The sequence below is a fragment of the Periophthalmus magnuspinnatus genome, chromosome 14, assembly GCF_009829125.3.
Source record: "Periophthalmus magnuspinnatus isolate fPerMag1 chromosome 14, fPerMag1.2.pri, whole genome shotgun sequence".
In the NCBI taxonomy this organism is placed as follows: Eukaryota; Metazoa; Chordata; class Actinopteri; order Gobiiformes; family Gobiidae; genus Periophthalmus; species Periophthalmus magnuspinnatus.
Genome location: NC_047139.1, coordinates 1,075,416 through 1,095,249, shown reverse-complemented (window position 1 = coordinate 1,095,249; position 19,834 = coordinate 1,075,416). Strand labels below are relative to the sequence as shown.

At 45.4% G+C, this 19,834-nt stretch overlaps 1 protein-coding gene across 1 annotated transcript; it reads left to right on the top strand.

Annotated features, from left to right (window-relative positions):
• The first annotated feature begins 6,090 nt into the window (after positions 1-6,090).
• On the top strand, positions 6,091-11,130 carry LOC117381533 (odorant receptor 131-2-like). The gene is made up of 2 exons (XM_033978515.1): positions 6,091-7,090; positions 11,033-11,130. The coding sequence occupies exons 1-2, from the start codon at positions 6,091-6,093 to the stop codon at positions 11,128-11,130; spliced, it is 1,098 nt and encodes a 365-aa protein (XP_033834406.1).
• The last annotated feature ends 8,704 nt before the right edge of the window (positions 11,131-19,834 follow it).

Genomic DNA, 19,834 nt, shown 5'->3' with positions numbered 1-19,834 from the left:
AAACTGGAAATCAAAACAGTCAATAAACATCAAACACTTGTCTAACTCGCTCATCCATCACATTTCAACCTCTCAAATGACAGAACACTTTGAGGATGACATACCGTCTTTCATGGAAACCTGGACACCATTCATAAACCACTTCAATATTGTTTTCAATCAGTCATCAATATCAACAACATAAACTCCACCAATAGACTATTATAACACCATTAACATAGTAATTATGAGAACGCCACGCACACTCCTATACACACTCCCATTCCTACAAAGACACACACACACACGACATTATGTAAACTTTATTACAATAATTGCAATCATACCACCACTATTGCTGTATATCACTGTTATTGTTGTGTTATTGTTTTCATTGTATGTACACGTTTCTATTGTTGCTGTCACTACTATTATTGTCATTATTATTGCCTTATTCATTAACTAATTTATTTATTGAATTAATTTGTGGTTCTGATGGAGATAAATAAATGGATGAATATAAACACACATATTAAATATTAAAATAAAGGACATGAATTATTAAATAATAATTTAAATATACACACATATATAATATATATATATATATATATATATATATATATATATATATATATATATATATAAATACACAATAATAACAATTATTAATCATAATAAATTAATTATTAATAATAATAATAATTGACAACAAATACATAAAAAGATTAGGGTTAGCAAGGAATGGGCGCGTTGCTAGGGGCGTTGCTAGGGGGTACTGCCCCTTGAGTGAGTCTCACCAAAACCTCGCCTCTTTAATGCATTGTACAGGACACACACACACACACACACATTTTACATTTAAATCTAAATAACCAATACCACCATTAGGACCACAAAACTAACATAGAGCAATATTGACCCACACTGAGTATGACAGCAATAATAAAACCTGTTATCGTTATCTTTATTTTTATTATTAATATTATTAGTATTACTTCTTTATCTCCGCACACACACTCATACACTCACCCCCCCCCCCCCCCCACACACGCATATTTACAAAGAAAACCAACCAAGACAGAATAATGCAGGTACCGTACTGTACTCCCCCCCCTAACACTTTTACACATCAACACAACTTTCTCTGTAAATAGTAAGCTGTAAATATTGTATGTGTTTCTATGTCACTGGGTGTTCTTCAAAATAAAATAAAAAAAAAAAAAAAAAAAAAAAAATCCAAATTGTCCACAGGTGTGTTCGTCAATCGTGCCTCAGCCCACTGGAGAGCCTTTCCCTGAAGTAATCCACACACATAACGAATCTTAGCGGCTCCAGAATTAAAGCGAGTAGGGCATTGCTGAAAAAGGAACCTGCACTGGAACAGGAATCCCCGACAGAGGTGAGGCTGACCTGAATAGGGCTCCGGATCCATGCTCCAGAGAATGTGGCGGTGCCCCAGACGCCGCAGGCGGGGCCGCGAGAAGCATGGGCACTTGATTGGTGAACTGCGCAACTTATTGAGTCAATGTCTGGTTAAAATCCAACAGTGTCTGAATAGATTGTTCGTGTTGTCCTATAATCACCCCATGGTGGGAGCACGCTTGTTGGAGCGACTGGTCCGGGCCCGAGTCCGCTTGGTCCATGCTGGCCAGACCGTTCTGTCATAATGGCTAGTGCAGGTGCGGACCAAGGAGTGCAGACTCAGGGCAAGTTGACACTGTTTATTTACAAAGTGGAGAATTTCAGTTTTTAATAGTTCATTTAACACACACGGGGAGCCAGGGAGCGGGAGGCAGACCAGACGGGCGTGGTGCAGAGCGGAGACGGGAAAGCCAGGACCAGAGCGAAGACAGGATCGGGACGAGACCGGGGCAGGCCGGGCCGGTGTAGTCCAGAGAGCGGGAGCCAGGGCAGGAGGCGAGAAGCAGCCGGAGACCGAGACGGAACAGGAGGCAAGACAGAGGGGTGACTGTACCGGAGCTGGAGTGCAGAGACAGGAGCAGGAACGAGGGAGAGCAGGGATCTGGAAGGTGGCAAAAAGGTCCAATGAGTAACAGGCAGACAGGCAACAAAATACAAAAACTAAGCTGGAACATTCACGTTAACACGTGGACGGTCTGGCTCCGAGTGTCTTCTGCCGAGCCCTCATATACTCGGCAGCAGGTGAAGGTAATCGCGCTGATGAACTCCAGGTGTGTGCGGGAGGAGTCAGGAACTCCGCCCAGCTCTGGGCAGACAGGTAGGGGAGGGGGAGAGAACACAGGAGAACAGGAATTGCAGGCATCATGACAGGTGGAAAATAAGTATTTGGTGAATAACAAAATTCATCTCAATACTTTGTTATCTCCCCTTTTTTGGCATTGACAGAGGTCAGATGTTTTCTGTAAGTCTCCAGGTCTTTTCACTGTTGCTGTGGTTTGGTCCATGCCTCCTGCAGATCTCCTCTAGAGCAGTGATGTTTTAGGGCAACACAGACTTTCAACTCCCTCCAAATATTTTCTATGGGGTTGAGATCTGGAGACTGGCTAGGCCACCCCAGGACCTTGAAATGCTTCTTACAAAGCCACTCCTTCGCTGCTGGGTGGTGTGTTTGGGATCATTGTCACGCTGAAAGACCCAGCCCCATTTCATCTTCAGTGCCTTTGCTGATGGCCCCATTTATTCACCCAATCCTCTTCTGGATCATCCAAATGCTTCTATCAAACTTCAGACGGGCCTGGACATGTCCTGTCTTAAGCAGGGGACACGTCTGGCACTGCAGGATTTGAGTCCCTGGTGGCGTAGTGTGTTACTGATGGTCCCTTTGTTACTTTGGTCTAGGTCGCCCCGTGTGGTTCTGGAGTTTTGCTCATTATTCTTGTGTCATTTTGACCCCACGGGGTGAGATCTTGTGTGAAGCCCCAAATCGAGGGAAATTATCAGTGGTCTTGTATGTTTTCCATTTTCTAATAATTGCTGCCACAGTTGATTTCTTCACACAAGCTGCTTAGCTGTTGTAGACTGAGTGTTCGGGGCCTGGTTCAGATCTACAGCTTTGTTTGTGGTTCCTTTGCTCTTTGGTCTTATCCATAGTGGAGTTTGGAGTTTTTGGATGTTTGAGGTTGTGGACATGTGTCTTTTATACTGATAACGAGTTCAAACAGGGGCCATTAATACAGAGAACGAGTGGAGGACAGAGGAGCCTCTTAAAGAAGAAGTTACAGGTCTGTGAGAGACACAAATCTTGCTTGTGTGTAGGTGACCAAATACTTATTTTACAGAGGAAATTTACAAATGAATTCATCAAAAATCCTACAATGTGATTTCCTGGATTATTTCCCCCGTTCTGTCTTTCATAGTTGAAGTGAAACTATGATGAGAATTACAGGCCTCTCTCATCTTTTTAAGTTGGAGAACTTGCACTCATTACTTTTTTACCCCACTGTATTTAGGCCCCTGTAAACACCCAAGCACTGTTTCCTGTATAACTTGGGACCTTGGCTGGCCTGCGTAAGGAGTCAACAAGCAAATTCTTGCAAGGCAGCAATGGCAAATGGCAAGAACCTCTGGCACAACCTCACCCGGGTTCACTGCTGTGGTCTTGGCTGAACAGATGAATGAGATCAGCGTCAGCGGTGTCAACATTTTTGGTCCAAAGCAGTTCCAGTTTGTCTTGTGACAGGATCTTTTAGTTTAAAGGCTGGTTTGGAAATGAGTTTAATCTTTGCCATTTAACTTATTACTCTGCAAACTGTTTCTGCTTTGCAGCTGCCAGGGGAGAGCTCAGGGAGTTATCCACTGACAGACTGGACAGGAGGCCATTCTTCAGGTGGGTATGGGGCAGGTGGTAGTAGGACAGGTGGCACTCCCCTGGAGAAAACAGGCACAGACATCTCATTCATAGTGTCATCAGGGGGCTCTTTGACTGGAGCAAAAGCTGCACCTAGAGTGACCAAGTGGAGTCATTACTTGTGATAATTTATATTTTGATTTGTTCTATTGTGATTTTAGTGTCGTTCTTATTCTGTAAATCCCTTTGAACTACCTTGTGTACGAATTGTGCTATACAAATAAACTTGCCTTGTCTAAAGACGTCACATCTTTAAGGACTTCAGCCTGGTCCTTCCCAACTCAACTCACCTCAATTCTATTTAGACCATACAGTTGTAAAGAATATTCCAGAAAGTTGGCCCAGGGCAACACTAACCAGGCCAACTTACTAATTCCATATATTCATCTAACAAACAGCTCGTCTGAAGCACTTGAACGGGGATAGTCGGCTCCTGTGGGTGATTATTATTCAATACATTTACTTGGGCCATTTATGAGAGTCCATCTCTTGTGTCTGCTGGTGGTTCCAGAGTCACGATATCAAAGCTACGTAAATGGCCATTCAAAGTCACGAAACCGAATACAATAGCAATGGAATAAGAGAAAATACAAAGCTAAAGGCAGTTTTATCACCCGTGTTACATTAGCACTCCTCTGTCATGGTCAGTCTTTTTGGTTGTGTTTGTTGGTGCACTGCATTTAAAAGTTTGGTCTGGAGCCCACATTTGTTACTTTTAGTTGACATTAGATGTGACAGGATGAGTAACTCTGCTCTGTTGAACTGGAGTTTGAGTGTTCAGTGAATTTGCACGTAGAAAGTTTGAACTCCCAAAGTTCAAGTTTTAGTGCAAAACAATGATGAAACTCTGAGGGCTGCAGGTCCCTGAAGGCATCATTTAGACTCATGTTGTTATTTACATCAGACACAAAATGGCGGCGAGCAGTGAGGTCATTTGTGGCAAAGAGTTTTAAAGCAGTGCATTGTGGGAGCTCAGACGGCCCTACACTGACTCCAGTCTGAGAGATCTGCTGCAGGACTCATGGTAATATAACACTGTGTGTGCTTCTGTGGGAGAGTGAGAGGCTGAGTGTGGCTTTAGAGCTTTACAAATATCACTGTTTTTAATGACCTTTACCATCATTTCAGAGCAGTTTTCTGTATCCAGTGCTTCTCTGTGGGAAATGGCATAGTTCATTGTACTTCAGTGCTGTTGTAGTTGAGCCTAAACCTAAAGTAAAACATTTTGAATAAGAATAATAATCTTGATCTGATTGTTCAAGTGTGTTTACATATTTGGAGTAAGATTTCTGACAGATGTAGTCAAAAAAGATAACTATCAGATGGATAAATGCTGGGGGAATAAAAACTAAAAGCACCTTAAAACCACTGTACTGATTTAGTCCTCGTGATTCTCTGGAATCTTAATTTAACATATTTCAATATCAAAACCTCTATAGCAAAATACAAAAATATTTCTAGAAAGAAAAAGGTTCCATTTTACGTAAAGAAACGTACTTGACTTTATGCCAACACATTTATTATTATTTTATTTGAATTATTAGTCAGACCACAGGACACTTTTGTGTCTTATTTAAATTACAAAATGAAAAACAACTTCAATCAAAAACTCATTGTGATTTAATAGAAACCTGTGAACTGTTGAGTTGAACTTTGGAGGAAGAAACATTTTATTTATTTCAACTGAGAATCAAAAACATAACAAACTCATTCAAGTAGTTAATGTACTTCATGAACATACAGACACATATTGTGATTCATGTGGAGGGACCAAACACTTTTAAAATCATTGTCTAACTCAGTGGTGGTACACAGACTGTTTGTAGTTATCCTCTGCAGTTCTGGTATTAATTCAATTTAGGGACACATTTATTCAGGTTAGGTTACATCAGGTCAGTCATGGTTTAGAGCTAGATTATTTATGGTTTTGTTCATGTTTTAGACATGCTTTGGCCCAGTTCAGTCCTGATGTAGATTTAGTCTTTTGAAAAAAAGATTATCTTACATTTGTAATTAAAATAGTGCTTGTCTCTCTAGCACTTTGCCAACAGTAACACATAATGTTCTATTAGTTGATTCTCTTTAGGACGTTTTTGGATGGGGCTGGGGTCACTTGCTGCAGATAAGAAAATAATGCACCACAGGCTCTGGGAGAACCTAGACTGTTGTTGTTAATTGCATTTATATATTTATTATTATTTTTTACTCAAATGTTGGCTCTTGCATCTGAAAGTTTAATTGTTCAGCCTTCTTTGTTTCAGTTGATCCCTGAATGAGTGATGGAGTTTCCAAGCTTCTATCAAAACCTCACAGAACAGGCCAGGACAACAATTATCAGCTTTAGGATTGTGTTTGTCACGTTGACCAACCTTGCCGGCCTCATATTCCTGGTCATAAACGGCATCATCATCCACACCCTGTGCAGTCGGCCTGTGTTCAGGGAGACGTCGCGGTACATGCTCCTGCTGAACCTGGTGGTGGGGGACTCCATCGTGCTCTTCATGGGGCAGTTGTTGTACATGCAAAGTATCGCTAACCTGAACCTGTCCTACCCTCTGTGTGGATTTTACATCATGATTTCTTACCTGAGTGTCAAGATTGCTCCTCTTACGCTCACAGTCATGTCCACTGAGCGTTACATCGCTGTTTGTTTCCCGTTTCATTACCCCACCATAGTCACCATGAGGAACACGGCCTTTGCCATCCTCAGTGTTTGGGGGATGGGCTGTGTGGACGTTTTGATTCAGGTTCTGCTCCTTGTTGAATTCCCCTTCCACCTGCTCCCCAGTCTTCAGATGAATTCGTACTGCTCCCCCGTGGCCTTGTTGCTCGGACCTCGATCTAAGGTCTACCAGACGATATCCACCATTGTGCTGTTTCTGTTCGCAGGTTTAGTAATCATGTTGTCGTTCATTGGTGTGATGGTGGTTGCGCTCTCTGCCTCCACAGAAAAGGAGTCTGCAAACAAAGCTCGGAACATGCTGCTCATGCACATGTTTCAGTTGAGTCTGACCCTGATGTCCACCATGGGGCCTGTTTTAAGAGCTGAGGTCGCTATGGTGGACCCAGTTTTGGCTGGGCGGCTTTCTGTGGTGGTTCACGTGTTTTTATTGATGATGCCGCGGTGTCTGACGACTCTGACCTATGGACTCAAGGACTCGAGCCTCAGACCAGTCCTGGTTTCTCGCCTCTGCTGCCACCTGCAGGTCTCTCCAAACACTGTCACTGCTCACAGACATGATCTGCAGAAAAAGATGTGGCCTCCTCTAAACTCTGGATGTACATAACGAAAAAACAGGAACAGACATTGCGACCCTAGCAGAGTGCTACATGCAGCAAACTGGAAAACAATAGATACTTCCTTTCTATACAAGTTAAATGTAGGTAAAATACAAATATAAATATGATGTGCATGTGTTTAAAAAGAATTCTATGGACAATAGCGACTGTTTTCCAAAAAAACAAAAAAACAAACATTTTTTGTAAAAGATAAGAAAAAAAGATATTTGAATAAAATGATCTGTATGTTTACTTTTCTTCATCCCCTCATTCTTGTCACATCTCAAAATCAAACCATTTTAGGAGAGATGAAGGCAAAGATGTTGAGATTTAGATGGTTTGGGCTACAGAGGATACAGAGGAGAGCGTCAGAGGAGCAGAGGATGCAAAGGAGAGGGTCAGAGGAAGCAAAGGAGAGGGTCAGAGGAAGCAAAGGAGAGGGTCAGAGGAGCAGAGGATGCAAAGGAGATGTGCTGATGTCGTAACAGCTAGTGCGGTTGCGGACCAAGGAGTGCAGACTCAGGGCAAGTTGACAGTGTTTATTTACAAACTGGAGAATTTCAGTTTTTAATAGTTCATTTAACACACACGGGGAGCCAGGGAGCGGGAGGCAGACCAGACGGGCATAGTGCAGAGCGGAGACGGGAAAGCCAGGACCAGAGCGAAGACAGGATCGGGACGAGACCGGGGCAGGCCGGGCCGGTGTAGTCCAGAGAGCGGGAGCCAGGGCAGGAGGCGAGAAGCAGCCGGAGACCGAGACAGAACAGGAGGCAAGACAGAGGGGTGACTGTACCGGAGCTGGAGTGCAGAGACAGGAGCAGGAACGAGGGAGAGCAGGGATCTGGAAGGTGGCAAAAAGGTCCAATGAGTAACAGGCAGACAGGCAACAAAATACAAAAACTAAGCTGGAACATTCACGTTAACACTCGGACGGTCTGGCTCCGAGTGTCTTCCGCCGAGCCCTCATATACTTGGCAGCAGGTGAAGGTAATTGCGCTGATGAACTCCAGGTGCGTGCGGGAGGAGTCAGGAACTCCGCCCAGCTCCAGGCAGACAGGTAGGGGAGGGGGAGAGAACACAGGAGGACAGGAATTGCAGGCATCATGACAGGTGATTGTTTGAGGCTGTGGACATGTGTCTTTTATACTGAGAACCAGTTCAAACAGGTGCCATTAATACAGGGAACGAGTGGAGGACAGAGGAGCCTCTTAAAGAAGAAGATACAGGTCTGTGAGAGACACAAATCATCAAAAATCATCAATTCATCAAAAATCCTACAATGTGATTTCCTGGATTATTTCCCCCGTTCTGTCTTTCATAGTTGAAGTGAAACTATGATGAGAATTACAGGCCTCTCTCATCTTTTTAAGTTGGAGAACTTGCACTCATTACTTTTTTGCCCCACTGTATTTAGGCCCCTGTAAACACCCAAGCACTGTTTCCTGTATAACTTGGGACCTTGGCTGGCCTGCGCAAGGAGTCAACAAGCAAGTTCTTGCAAGGCAGCAATGGCAAATGGCAAGAACCTCTGGCACAACCTCACCCGGGTTCACTGCTGTGGTCTTGGCTGAACAGACGAATGAGATCAGCGTCAGCGGTGTCAACATTTTTGGTCCAAAGCAGTTCCAGTTTGTCTTGCGACAGGATCTTTTAGTTTAAAGGCTGGTTTGGAAATGAGTTTAATCTTTGCCATTTAACTTATTACTCTGCAAACTGTTTCTGCTTTGCAGCCGCCAGGGGAGAGCTCAGGGAGTTATTCACTGACAGACTGGACAGGAGGCCATGCTTCAGGTGGGTATGGGGCAGGTGGTAGTAGGACAGGTGGCACTCCCCTGGAGAAAACAGGCACAGACATCTCATTCATAGTGTCATCAGGGGGCTCTTTGACTGGAGCAAAAGCTGCACCTAGAGTGACCAAGTGGAGTCATTACTTGTGATAATTTATATTTTGATTTGTTCTATTGTGATTTTAGTGTTGTTCTTATTCTGTAAATCCCTTTGAATTACCTTATTGATTATTGGAGCGGCGAGGGGCATTGTTCTTCCTGGGTTTCTTATTATTATTATTTCTCTGCTGGAACAATCGCATTTTTCACCCCTTTAACATACACGAAAAATTTCATAAAATTGGTATTGCAACAATGTCCGACGTACACCAGCTCAACGGCGCCATCTAGAAATTCACCCCTATTGGAGAGGAGGTTGGTAAATTTTGGAATACATGCGCAAAAATTGGAACAGTGATCGAGCACAGTGAGTCAAGCATAAAAATGAATTGAAGCACTGCCCTATGACGGACAGGAAGTCGGCCATATTGGATTGAATATTCGCCACTTTTTTCGCTGCGTGTTTTCAAAACGTATCTAGTCCCTGGTTTTTGGTCCAAATGAGCTCAAATTTCAAATGCCACATTCAGACACATGGGTTTTCATAAAACGGCGTTGGCCCGTACGCATGAATGGAATGCACTATTTAAATCAAAATAAATACTATAGCGCCCCCTACCCTAGAGGTGAAACGCCAACATTATCAGATTCCTACGAAGTTTGGGGAATAAAATAAGTGCATGACGTGGACCAAAAAATTACATTACAGACATGAGTCATTTCTCACAGTTGGCGCCACAGGTGCAAAAACAAACAAAAAAAATCATTATAAAATGTTTGACATGCACATACATTGGTCTAGACCCGTTCTTCTCATTTATTTTATATCATGCCCCCCCCGCCGAAACTATAATAGTACAATTTAACAAAACAAAAATAAGAAAGCAATATAGATCAACTTACAACAAAAAATACTTTAATAACTTTTTTTTGTAAAATGTATACATTTCCCTGAAATTCACATATATATATATATATATATATATATATATCCTCATTTGAACTATACACATTTTTTGAACTGAACCATTTGATACTGAAAAATTTAATAAAATAAAATTTAATTAAATATCAAATAAAAAATATATAATTAAATAAACATAAAATGAATAAATAAAAATTTAATAAATATCAAAATAATACATTAAAATTAAATAAAATCAATAAATAATAATAAATTAATTGATCAGCAACATTAACAAGACAAAAATGAATAAAACAATTTGTCCTTTTTTTATCAAAATGAAGAAGTCAGGATTAATGGTGCAATGAGCTCGTTTTGCAGGGCACAGCTTTTCGACCCGGGGTTTGAAGCCTGATACTGTAACTCTCAGCTCTCAGTGTTTAGCTGGACTTTACTTTTCAGGAGACTTTGTGCGTCTCATTACCTCCATCTATCTCCGCCTTTCTTTTCATCCCTGTTTAAACTTTTTTCTATAGTGTCTCTTTAGCAAAAGTGTCTCTTGTTCACTGTCCTGTGTCACAATCTGTTCGCTCTCTTCTGCTCTTTGCTGCGTACGCGGTGGCTGTGTCTCAATTCACCAAAATGGCCTTAGAATCACCATTGGAAGTATGCGTCCAAGGGCAGAACGTAATTTCCAGCGTGACAAGGGCTGTCCCATTTCAATGCACCCGACGAACGAGCAAAACAAAATGTGCCCTGCATTTCCAGCGTTTCCGCGGAGATCGGACGTAACCGAAGCATGCATCCATGCACGCTTCACGCACTGCTATATCCCATCATGCACCGCGCCTACACAAAAAGATACGAAATGGAGAGCGCGTAGGAATACACGCTTAAATGTAAGTACTGGTTCACGTGGATTCAACTGGTTCAACAGTGTGACATGAAACTGTTGCTACATGAAACTGTTAGAATTAAATTCAGATATGTATGAGGTGACTCAACTTAGTGAAGTCCCGTTAAATAGAGTTTACAGTAATCGCTGTGTAACTGACCAAAGAAGGCGCAAATTATCGCTTACACTTCTATATTTGTGTATTAATCGTTATGTTTAATATTGTTTTTGATTTAAGAATATTCTTTTGTCTTTAGGGACCAAGAAGCAGACAGAGGAGTTCATCCGCCTGAGGGGGGAGAATGCGCACCTGTTTACAGGTGCCAAATTCTCCGCTCAGGCGGCTTGGAAGTAAGGGCAAAAACACTGCAATATACTCCCAGATTATCTAAGAAGAACTCTATAAATACATAACAGTTGCCCTTACTGCGAATTTCATACATTTACATTTGTACATATGTGGATAGTAATGACTTAAGCTGCATTTCCCGATTTCATTTGCGTTTTATCCACAACCTATACTTCTGTGAGCAGAAGTACAGAAGAGGCTCACTGATGGATCTGAAGATGCTTATCTGAGTGGAGAACTAAACGTACTTGTTTTTAAGTACACTGTTGATCAGAAAAACGTGGGAATTATACATTTGATCATCAGCACATGTACCTTCTTTACCTAAGAAGACTCTAAAATATATGAAAAAACACATAATGACATACATAAATGGAATGATAGAATGTGCTGCATAGTAATCCAACAAATCCTTCCAATAACTCTAGGACATCTGTAACAGTGTTGTAGAACATTCTGATTGTGTATTAAACGCTGCTGTATTTATAATTGTACTGCAGAAGATGGGCCTGGAGGGGAAGGTCACCCCCCTTCAGGCCAAAAGAAAGTGGAAGAACTTGCAAAAGAAATATAAAGTATGTACATGATCTGAATGTGTACTGTTTCTCATTTGTACTTATAAACCATTGTGTTAATCCTGTTTTCACATGTCTTCTATTAACATTTGTTCTGTCAAAGGACTGCAAGTATCCACAAAGTGGCAAAGGGGTGTCGGGCAAGGCCACAGCTGAAACTTGGCCCTGGTTTGTCCCCATGGATGAGGTGTTGGGGCAGAGGGCCTCCATGAACCCCCCTGTCCTCATTGCCTCTATCCCTGAGGACACACCAGGGCCAAGTAGTGCCTGGCAGCAGCCGCTGGAGGAGGTGGAGGAGGTGCGGCGGCAGCAGCAGGAGCAGCAGCAGGAGCAGCAGCAAGAGGACGAGGAGGAGGAGCAGGAGCAGCAGCAGCAGTAGGCCAAAAAGCGCCCGTCAAAGCGCAAACAAAGACAATCAGAATATAGTGAAATGGTGGAGCTCTACCGTGAGGACCTCAGAATGCAGAGAGAGCGTGACCAAAAGGAAGTGGAGGAGAGGAATTTAATTTACATTAATCATTGTCATGTGAAAGGAAAAAAATATATATTTACAATATATTAACGTAAGAAGTTTAAACACTAAAGTAACAGTCAAAGTGCAAATCAATAAACCTGAGTGTGTCAGTGCCAGGTTTTAATCATGAAGACACACTTCCAGGGACCTTGGCAGTGCTAATCAACCTTCTCTGCCTGGACTGACTCCAGAGTGCTGAGACTGAGGTCTTCCATGTTCTGGCTGGTATGTGGGGCCCTCACACTGGGTGCTAATCCACTGTCAACTGCATCGTTCATGGGCTGGGTTTGCAGGGCTGGCTGGGGCAATAGGTGACTGGCATGTCACTTTAGAGAAATCGGAAAGAATATTGATAGTACTGCTCATGTTACATCATATCTATTTACAGTTGCAGTGATTACAGGTAATCACCATGAAACACTTTCTATAACAATTGCAAACTTGCTATTATGTAAATACCTAGATATAATCATGATCCATGGGCACCTCCTCCAGGGCAAAGACCTCAGCAGACAGCTGGTCCACTGTGCTCCAGCGACGGCCTCGACTTCATTGTCGTCCTCCACTATATTCTCCTGTGGCTCGTCCTCCAGGGCCACAGTGTCTCCTGCCCCAAGGCAGATGTTATGGAGGACGGCACAGGCAGTGATGACCTATGACAAGAAAATATGATTTAGTCTTTCACAATCACATATTTCATAATATTTCACATTTCACTTACATGTGGTGCAAAAGTGTGGTGGACCTCCAGCGCATGAAAAAAGATGGCCCTGAATCTTATTTTCATCATTCCAAAGGCACGCTCAATAATTGAACATGCCTTGGAATGATGAAGTGCTGGGCACACACTCCCACACTTGAAGTGCTGGGCACACACTCCCACACTTTGCACTTAGCACCACACTCCAGCGTCCACTGGGAGTGGACGCTGGAGACAGGGGTACCCTCCATCTCCGAGGATGAAGTGCCCTGGAGGAGGATACAGTCCTCTCTGGTACAGAGGACTGTATCGAAGGACTCTTGCATCATGGACAGAACCAGGCCACCCCACGTAGGTGTCTATGAAGCGGCCCTGACGGTCACAGACAGCCTGAAGGATAATGCTGGGAAACAGTTTCCTGTTTCTGTAGCTCTGACCATCAGGGCCGCTGGGTGGCCTGATTCTTACATGGCAGCCATCTATTGCCCCAGCTGCTGTCCTAAAGTCCCTGTGCCTCGCCAGCCGTGCAAACCCAAGGGTCACTGCCTCAAAGTCATCATTGGTAGGGAGGTGGATGACTTTGTGGCGCAGGGCCACCACCTCCCCAGTGACCCTGTGGACGATGCGGTGGACAGTGGAACGTGGTATCCCAAACACTCAGGAGACCACCCGGTATGACGTTCCACTTGCCAGCCAGAAGAGGAAGACCAACACCTCAAGCTCAGCACCCCATCCATGCCGTCGGTCCAGCTCCAGAAGGCGCATTAGCACTGCCGAGCATTCCCTGCTCAGCCGAAAGTCAGGCCGTGTGTCTTCATGATTAAATAACCTTTCCAGCGCTGGCACACTCAGGTTAATTTTGCAGTATATTCTTCGGGGCTGGTTTGGGGAAACAAACAGTTACATTCAATAAAGGTATGTGCAGTTATTCCCTGACAAAAATCAGAAAAATCATACAGTATTATCATTATAACTTATTATTGCAGTAATAACAACAATAAGATGACATTAACTGGCGCGGCACAGAAGGTAAACAGCGCCCTCTACTGGTATTAAGGTGATTTAGCCATGGATCAAATCAAACCTGCCCCAAATACCGGGGCATCATCAATCTACACAACATCCCACTTTGTACAACTAATAAGTGTTGGTTTATAAACTATGAATGTAAAAATTATATTGGTTACCTCTGTCTCTGTTACAACATTTTAACAAGGTATATTTGGTTGAAGTTATGAAGTAGCTACAATTGGGAAAACAATCACGTGGAACCTTACATTTACCTATTGATATTCCACAGAATACATGATTTACTTCATTCAATCTAAAAAGAACTGAATGCCTGTGACGCCGCCGCCTTAACTCTTCTTCTATTAAATTATGAACAATGAAAAGTAAGAATATCGTTAATTTAGCGTCCATTTTACACCTTTAATCACACATCAACAGCGTATAGCTAATTCATCACCAGCCGTCACCTTTTGTAGGCATTACGTAAGCTACGTATCGTACGCTCAAAGACAGCGTGGAAGTGCGGTCCGTGGTGTGGGCCTGTGCCATTTCAGCAAGATGGCGGCTACACTGCTATGCTGATGCTGATGGCGGCTTTCACTGCTATGCTGATGACACTCAGCTGTACTTATCAATGAAACCAAATCAGACTGATCAAATAGATAAACTCAGTGCCTGTGTGAAGGACATCAAAACCTGGATGACCTTGAATTACCTGCTCTTAAATCCTGAAAAAACAGAGGTCATTGTCGTTGGTCCCAAAGGTCAAAGAGATTCTCTGTCAGACCAGATAATCTCACTCGACAATGTGAGTATAGCTTCTAGCCCTACTGTAAAAAATCTTGGAGTCCTATTTGATCAAAATCTCTCATTCACAGCCCATATAAACCTAGCTTGTAAAACCACATACTTTCACCTGCGAAATATAACTAAAATTAGAAATATTTTACCTAAAAACGATGCTGAAAAACTCATCCATGCATTTGTTACTTCCAGACTTGATTACTGTAATTCCCTGCTTGCCGCCTGCCCCAAAAGTACTATAAAGTACTATAAAGTACTATAAAGTACTATAAGGAGCCTCCAGTTGGTCCAAAATGCAGCGGCCAGAGTCCTAACAGGAACTAAAAGAAGAGACCACATCAGTCCTGTACTAAAATATCTGCACTGGCTTCCTGTCGAGCTTAGAATCAAATTCAAAGTCGTCCTCCTGACATACAAAGCCCTAAACGGTATGGCCCCATCCTATCTGCAAGATGCTATTGCCCCGTACCAGCCAAACAGAGCACTCCGCTCTCAGAATGCAGGACTATTAGTGGTTCCTAGAGTGTCCAAAAGTACAGTGGGAGGGAGAGCATTCAGTTACCAAGCTCCTGTGCTATGGAATCAACTCCCTGCTGATGTTAAACAGGCCCCCACAGTCTCTGTATTTAAGACCAGGCTTAAAACCTTCCTCTTCGGTATAGCGTATGACCAGGTTACATAGTGAGGGAGTTAGGGTTATTAAAACCCGGGATAAGATAAGCTGCAGTAGGAGTAACTAGCTGGGGGAAGTATGGCAACCTGAGCACTATCCTCTACTTTGCCCTATTTTCTCATCAGCAATGCTATTCACATGTTGTCCCCTGTCCCACTCCCCCTGTGGAGTGTATCTCTTTCAGATGCCCCGATGACAGCTGGACCTCCTCCTTGCCTGGCTCTCCTCCTCCTCGCCCGGCTCTCCTCCTCCTCGTCTGGTCTTCCTCCCCCTCGCCTTTTCCTGTTGTGTCTGATTTTTCCTGTTGTGTCTGATTTTTCCTGTTGTGTCTGATTTTCCTGTTGTGTCTGATTCTTCCTGTTGTTTTGTTTTTTGTGTCTTGGCGGCACGGTGACTGAGTGCCATCACTCATGTCTCACAGCAAGAAGGTTGGTTCGATCCCCGGGTCACCAGGCCTTTCTGTGTGGAGTTTTTCATGTTTCTCCCCGTGTCTGGATGGGTTTCCTCCGGGTACTCCGGTTTCCCCCATCAACCAAAACATGAACGCCCTTCGAGACAACTGTTGTTGTGATTTTGGGCGTTACAAAAATAAATGAATTGAATTGAATTGAATTGAATTACACTGAGGATTACCCATTCTCGCCCGGAAGCTTCAAACTACACTTTGAGGAGTACTTCGAAGGGGCCCTTCAAAAGGTGCATTTGGCGAATTGAGACACGGCTGGTGTAGTATTAGCGTTATGGCGTAGGGCCTACGCACACTCTGACAACGAGAGCACAACTGCCCCCTACAGTACTGAACGTGCAATTACACTTTATTCTAGTATGGCAAAAGAAAAGCACGTTCCTGGAGTCATGCGCGCCCCCCTGACACGCCCCACTATTTGAGAACCACTGGTCTAGACAGTTCGAATTCACATCACACATGTGACATCAGGGCATTAATAGAATGAAATATTAATTCAAATCATAATGAACACTATAGCGCCCCCTACCATAGAGGCAAAACCCCAACATTATCCAATTCCTTCAGAATTTGGGGAATCAATTGATGGCATGAGAAAAACAAAAAAATGAATTATGGCCATGGGTCATTTTCCACGGTTGGCCACCAGGGGTGCAAAGACTCCAAAAAAAACCCCAAAAACATTGAAAAATACGTTACACTCATGGGCATTGGTCCACACAGCTCAAATGTACATCACTGATGTGTGATCTGAGCCTGAATGTAATGGGCTGAAAAGTCTGGGTAAAATGAACACTATTGCGCCCCCTACCATACACATGAAATGTCAAACTGATCATATTCTCATTAAATTTGGGAAATAAATTGGATGCATGGCAGGAAGAAAAAAAATATTTTATGGCTATGGGTCATTTTTCAGGGGCGGGTGCAGAGAGATCCGGGTGGCAGTCGAAGGCGGGGACCTCGACGACCGGATCTCCGGACATGGAGACTAGCTCTGGGGACGTGGAATGTCACCTCGCTGGGGGGGAAGGAGCCTGAGCTTGTGCGGGAGGTTGAGCGTTACCGGCTAGATATGGTCGGCCTCACCTCCACGCACAGCTTGGGCTCTGGAACCTAACTCCTTGAGAGGGGCTGGACTCTCCATTTCTCTGGCATTGCCCGCGGGGAGCGGCAGCGAGCTGGTGTGGGCTTGCTCATTGCCCCACAGCTCAGCCGCTGCGTGTCACTTGGAGGGGCGTGATTGGGAGGAACAGCCTCCCCGATCTGAACCCGAGCAGTGTTTTGTTATTGGACTTCTGTACTAGTCACAGTTTGTCCATAACAAACACCATGTTCGAGCACAAGGGTGTCCATCGGTGCACGTGGCACCAGGACACTCTAGGTCGGAGGTCGATGATCGACTTTGTTGTCGTGTCATCTGACCTCCAACCGCGTGTCTTGGACACTCGGGTGAAGAGAGGGGCTGAGCTGTCAACCGATCACCACCTGGTGGTGAGTTGGATCCGCTGGCGGAGGAGGAAGCCGGACAGACCTGGCAGGCCCAAGTGCATTGTGAGGGTCTGCTGGGAACGTCTGGCGGAGCCCTCTGTCAGGGGGGTCTTCAACTCCCACCTCCAGGAGAGCTTCTCACAGATCCTGGGGGAGGTTGAAGACATGGACTCCGAGTGGGCCATGTTCTCCACCTCTATTGTCGATGCGGCTGCTCGTAGTTGTGGTCGTAAGGTCTGTGGTGCTTGTCGCGGCGGCAATCCCCGAACCCGGTGGTGGACACTGGAAGTAAGGGATGCCGTCAAGCTGAAGAAGGAGTCCTATCGAGCCTTGTTGGCTCGTGGGACTCCTGAGGCAGCTGATGAGTACCGGCGGGCCAAGCGTGCCGCGGCTCGGGCAGTCACAGAGGCAAAAACTCGGGGTTGGGAGGAGTTCGGGGAGGCCATGGAGGAGGACTATCGGACGGCCTCAAAGAGATTCTGGCAAACCGTCCGACGCCTCAGGAGGGGGAAGCAGTGCTTCACCAACACTGTTTACAGTGCGGGTGGAGAGCTGCTGACCTCGACTGGGGATGTTGTCGGGCGGTGGAAGGAATACTTTGAGGATCTCCTCAATCCCACTGTCACGTCTTCCGAGGAGGAAGCAGAAACTGGGGACCCAGAGGCGGACTCGTCCATCACCCTGGCTGAAGTCACTGAGGTGGTTGGCAAGCTCCTCGGTGGCAAGGCTCTGGGGGTGGATGAGATCCGTCCTGAGTACCTCAAGTCTCTGGATGTTGTGGGGCTGTCTTGGCTGACACGTCTCTGCAACATCGCGTGGCAGGGGGACCGGAGGGTGTGTTCCAATTACAGGGGAATCACACTCCTCAGCCTTCCCGATAAGGTCTATTCCAGGTGTACTGGAGAGGAGAATCCGACCGATAGTCGAACCTCGGATTCAGGAGGAGCAGTGTGATTTTCGTCCTGGTCGTGGAACACTGGACCAGCTCTATACTCTCCATCGGGTCATCGAGGGTTCATAGGAGTTTGCCCAACCAGTCCACATGTGTTTTGTGGATCTGGAGAAGGCATTCGACCGTGTCCCTCGTGGTGTCCTTTGGGGGGTGCTTTGGGAGTATGGGGTCCGGGGCTCTTTGCTAAGGGCTGTCCGGTCCCTGTATGACCGGAGCAGGAGCTGTGCTCGCATTGCCGGCAGTAAGTCAGACCTGTTCCCGGTGCATGTTGGACTCTGCCAGGGCTGCCCTTTGTCACCGGTTCTGTTCATTATATTTATGGACAGAATTTCTAGGCGCAGCCAGGGGCCGGAGGGGGTCTGGTTTGGGAACCACAGGATTTCATCTCTGCTGTTTGCAGATGATGTTGTCCTGATGGCTTCTTCGAGCCAGGACCTGCAGCAGGCACTGGGGCGGTTTGCAGCCGAGTGTGAAGTGGCTGGGATGAGAATCAGCTCCTCCAAATCCGAGGCCATGGTTCTCAACCGGAAAAAGGTGGTTTGCTCTCTCCGGGTGGGTGGTGAGTCTCTGCCCCAAGTGGAGGAGTTCAAGTATCTCGGGGTCTTGTTCACGAGTGAGGGAAGGATGGAGCGTGAGATTGACAGGCGGATCGGTGCAGCGTCTGCAGTGATGCAGTCGCTGTATCGGTCCGTTGTGGTGAAGAAGGAGCTGAGCCGGAAGGCGAAGCTCTCGATTTACCAGTCAATCTATGTTCCTACCCTCACCTATGGTCATGAGCTCTGGGTAATGACCGAAAGGACAAGATCGCGGATACAAGCGGCTGAAATGGGCTTCCTCTGCAGAGTGGCCGGGCGCACCTTTAGGGATAGGGTGAGGAGCTCGGTCACACGGGAGGAGAGCCGCTGCTCCTACACGTTGAGAGGAACCAGCTGAGATGGCTCGGGCATCTGCTCAGGATGCCTCCTGGACGCCTCCCTAGGGAGGTGTTCTGGGCATGTCCCACTGGGAGGAGGCCCTGGGGAAGACCCAGGACACGCTGGAGGGAGTATGTCTCTCGGCTGGCCTGGGAACGCCTTGGGGTCCCACCGGAGGAGCTGGAGGACGTGTCCGGGTTGAGGGAAGTCTGGGAGTCCCTGCTTAGACTGCTGCCCCCGCGACCCGGCCCCGGATAAGCGGAAGAAAATGGATGGATGGATGGATGTCGCACTGTTGTAGATGAGGTAAACCAGTACGAACATTTGAATGTGTATTGCGCTGACTCCATTTTCTTCTCTTTCTTGCGTAGTCGTGGTGCATGATGGGATATAGCGGTGCTTGAAGTGTGCGTGGATGCACGCTTCGGTTATGTCCGATCTCCATGGAAACGCTGGAAAGGGCAGGGCACGTTTGTCGGGCGCATTCAGTCGGGTGCATTGAACTGGGACAGCTCTTGTCGCGCCGGAAATTCTGTAACTGCCCTTCGACGCATTCTTTCAGTGGTGAATCTAAGGCCATTTTGGTAAATTGTGACATGGCCATGGCAGT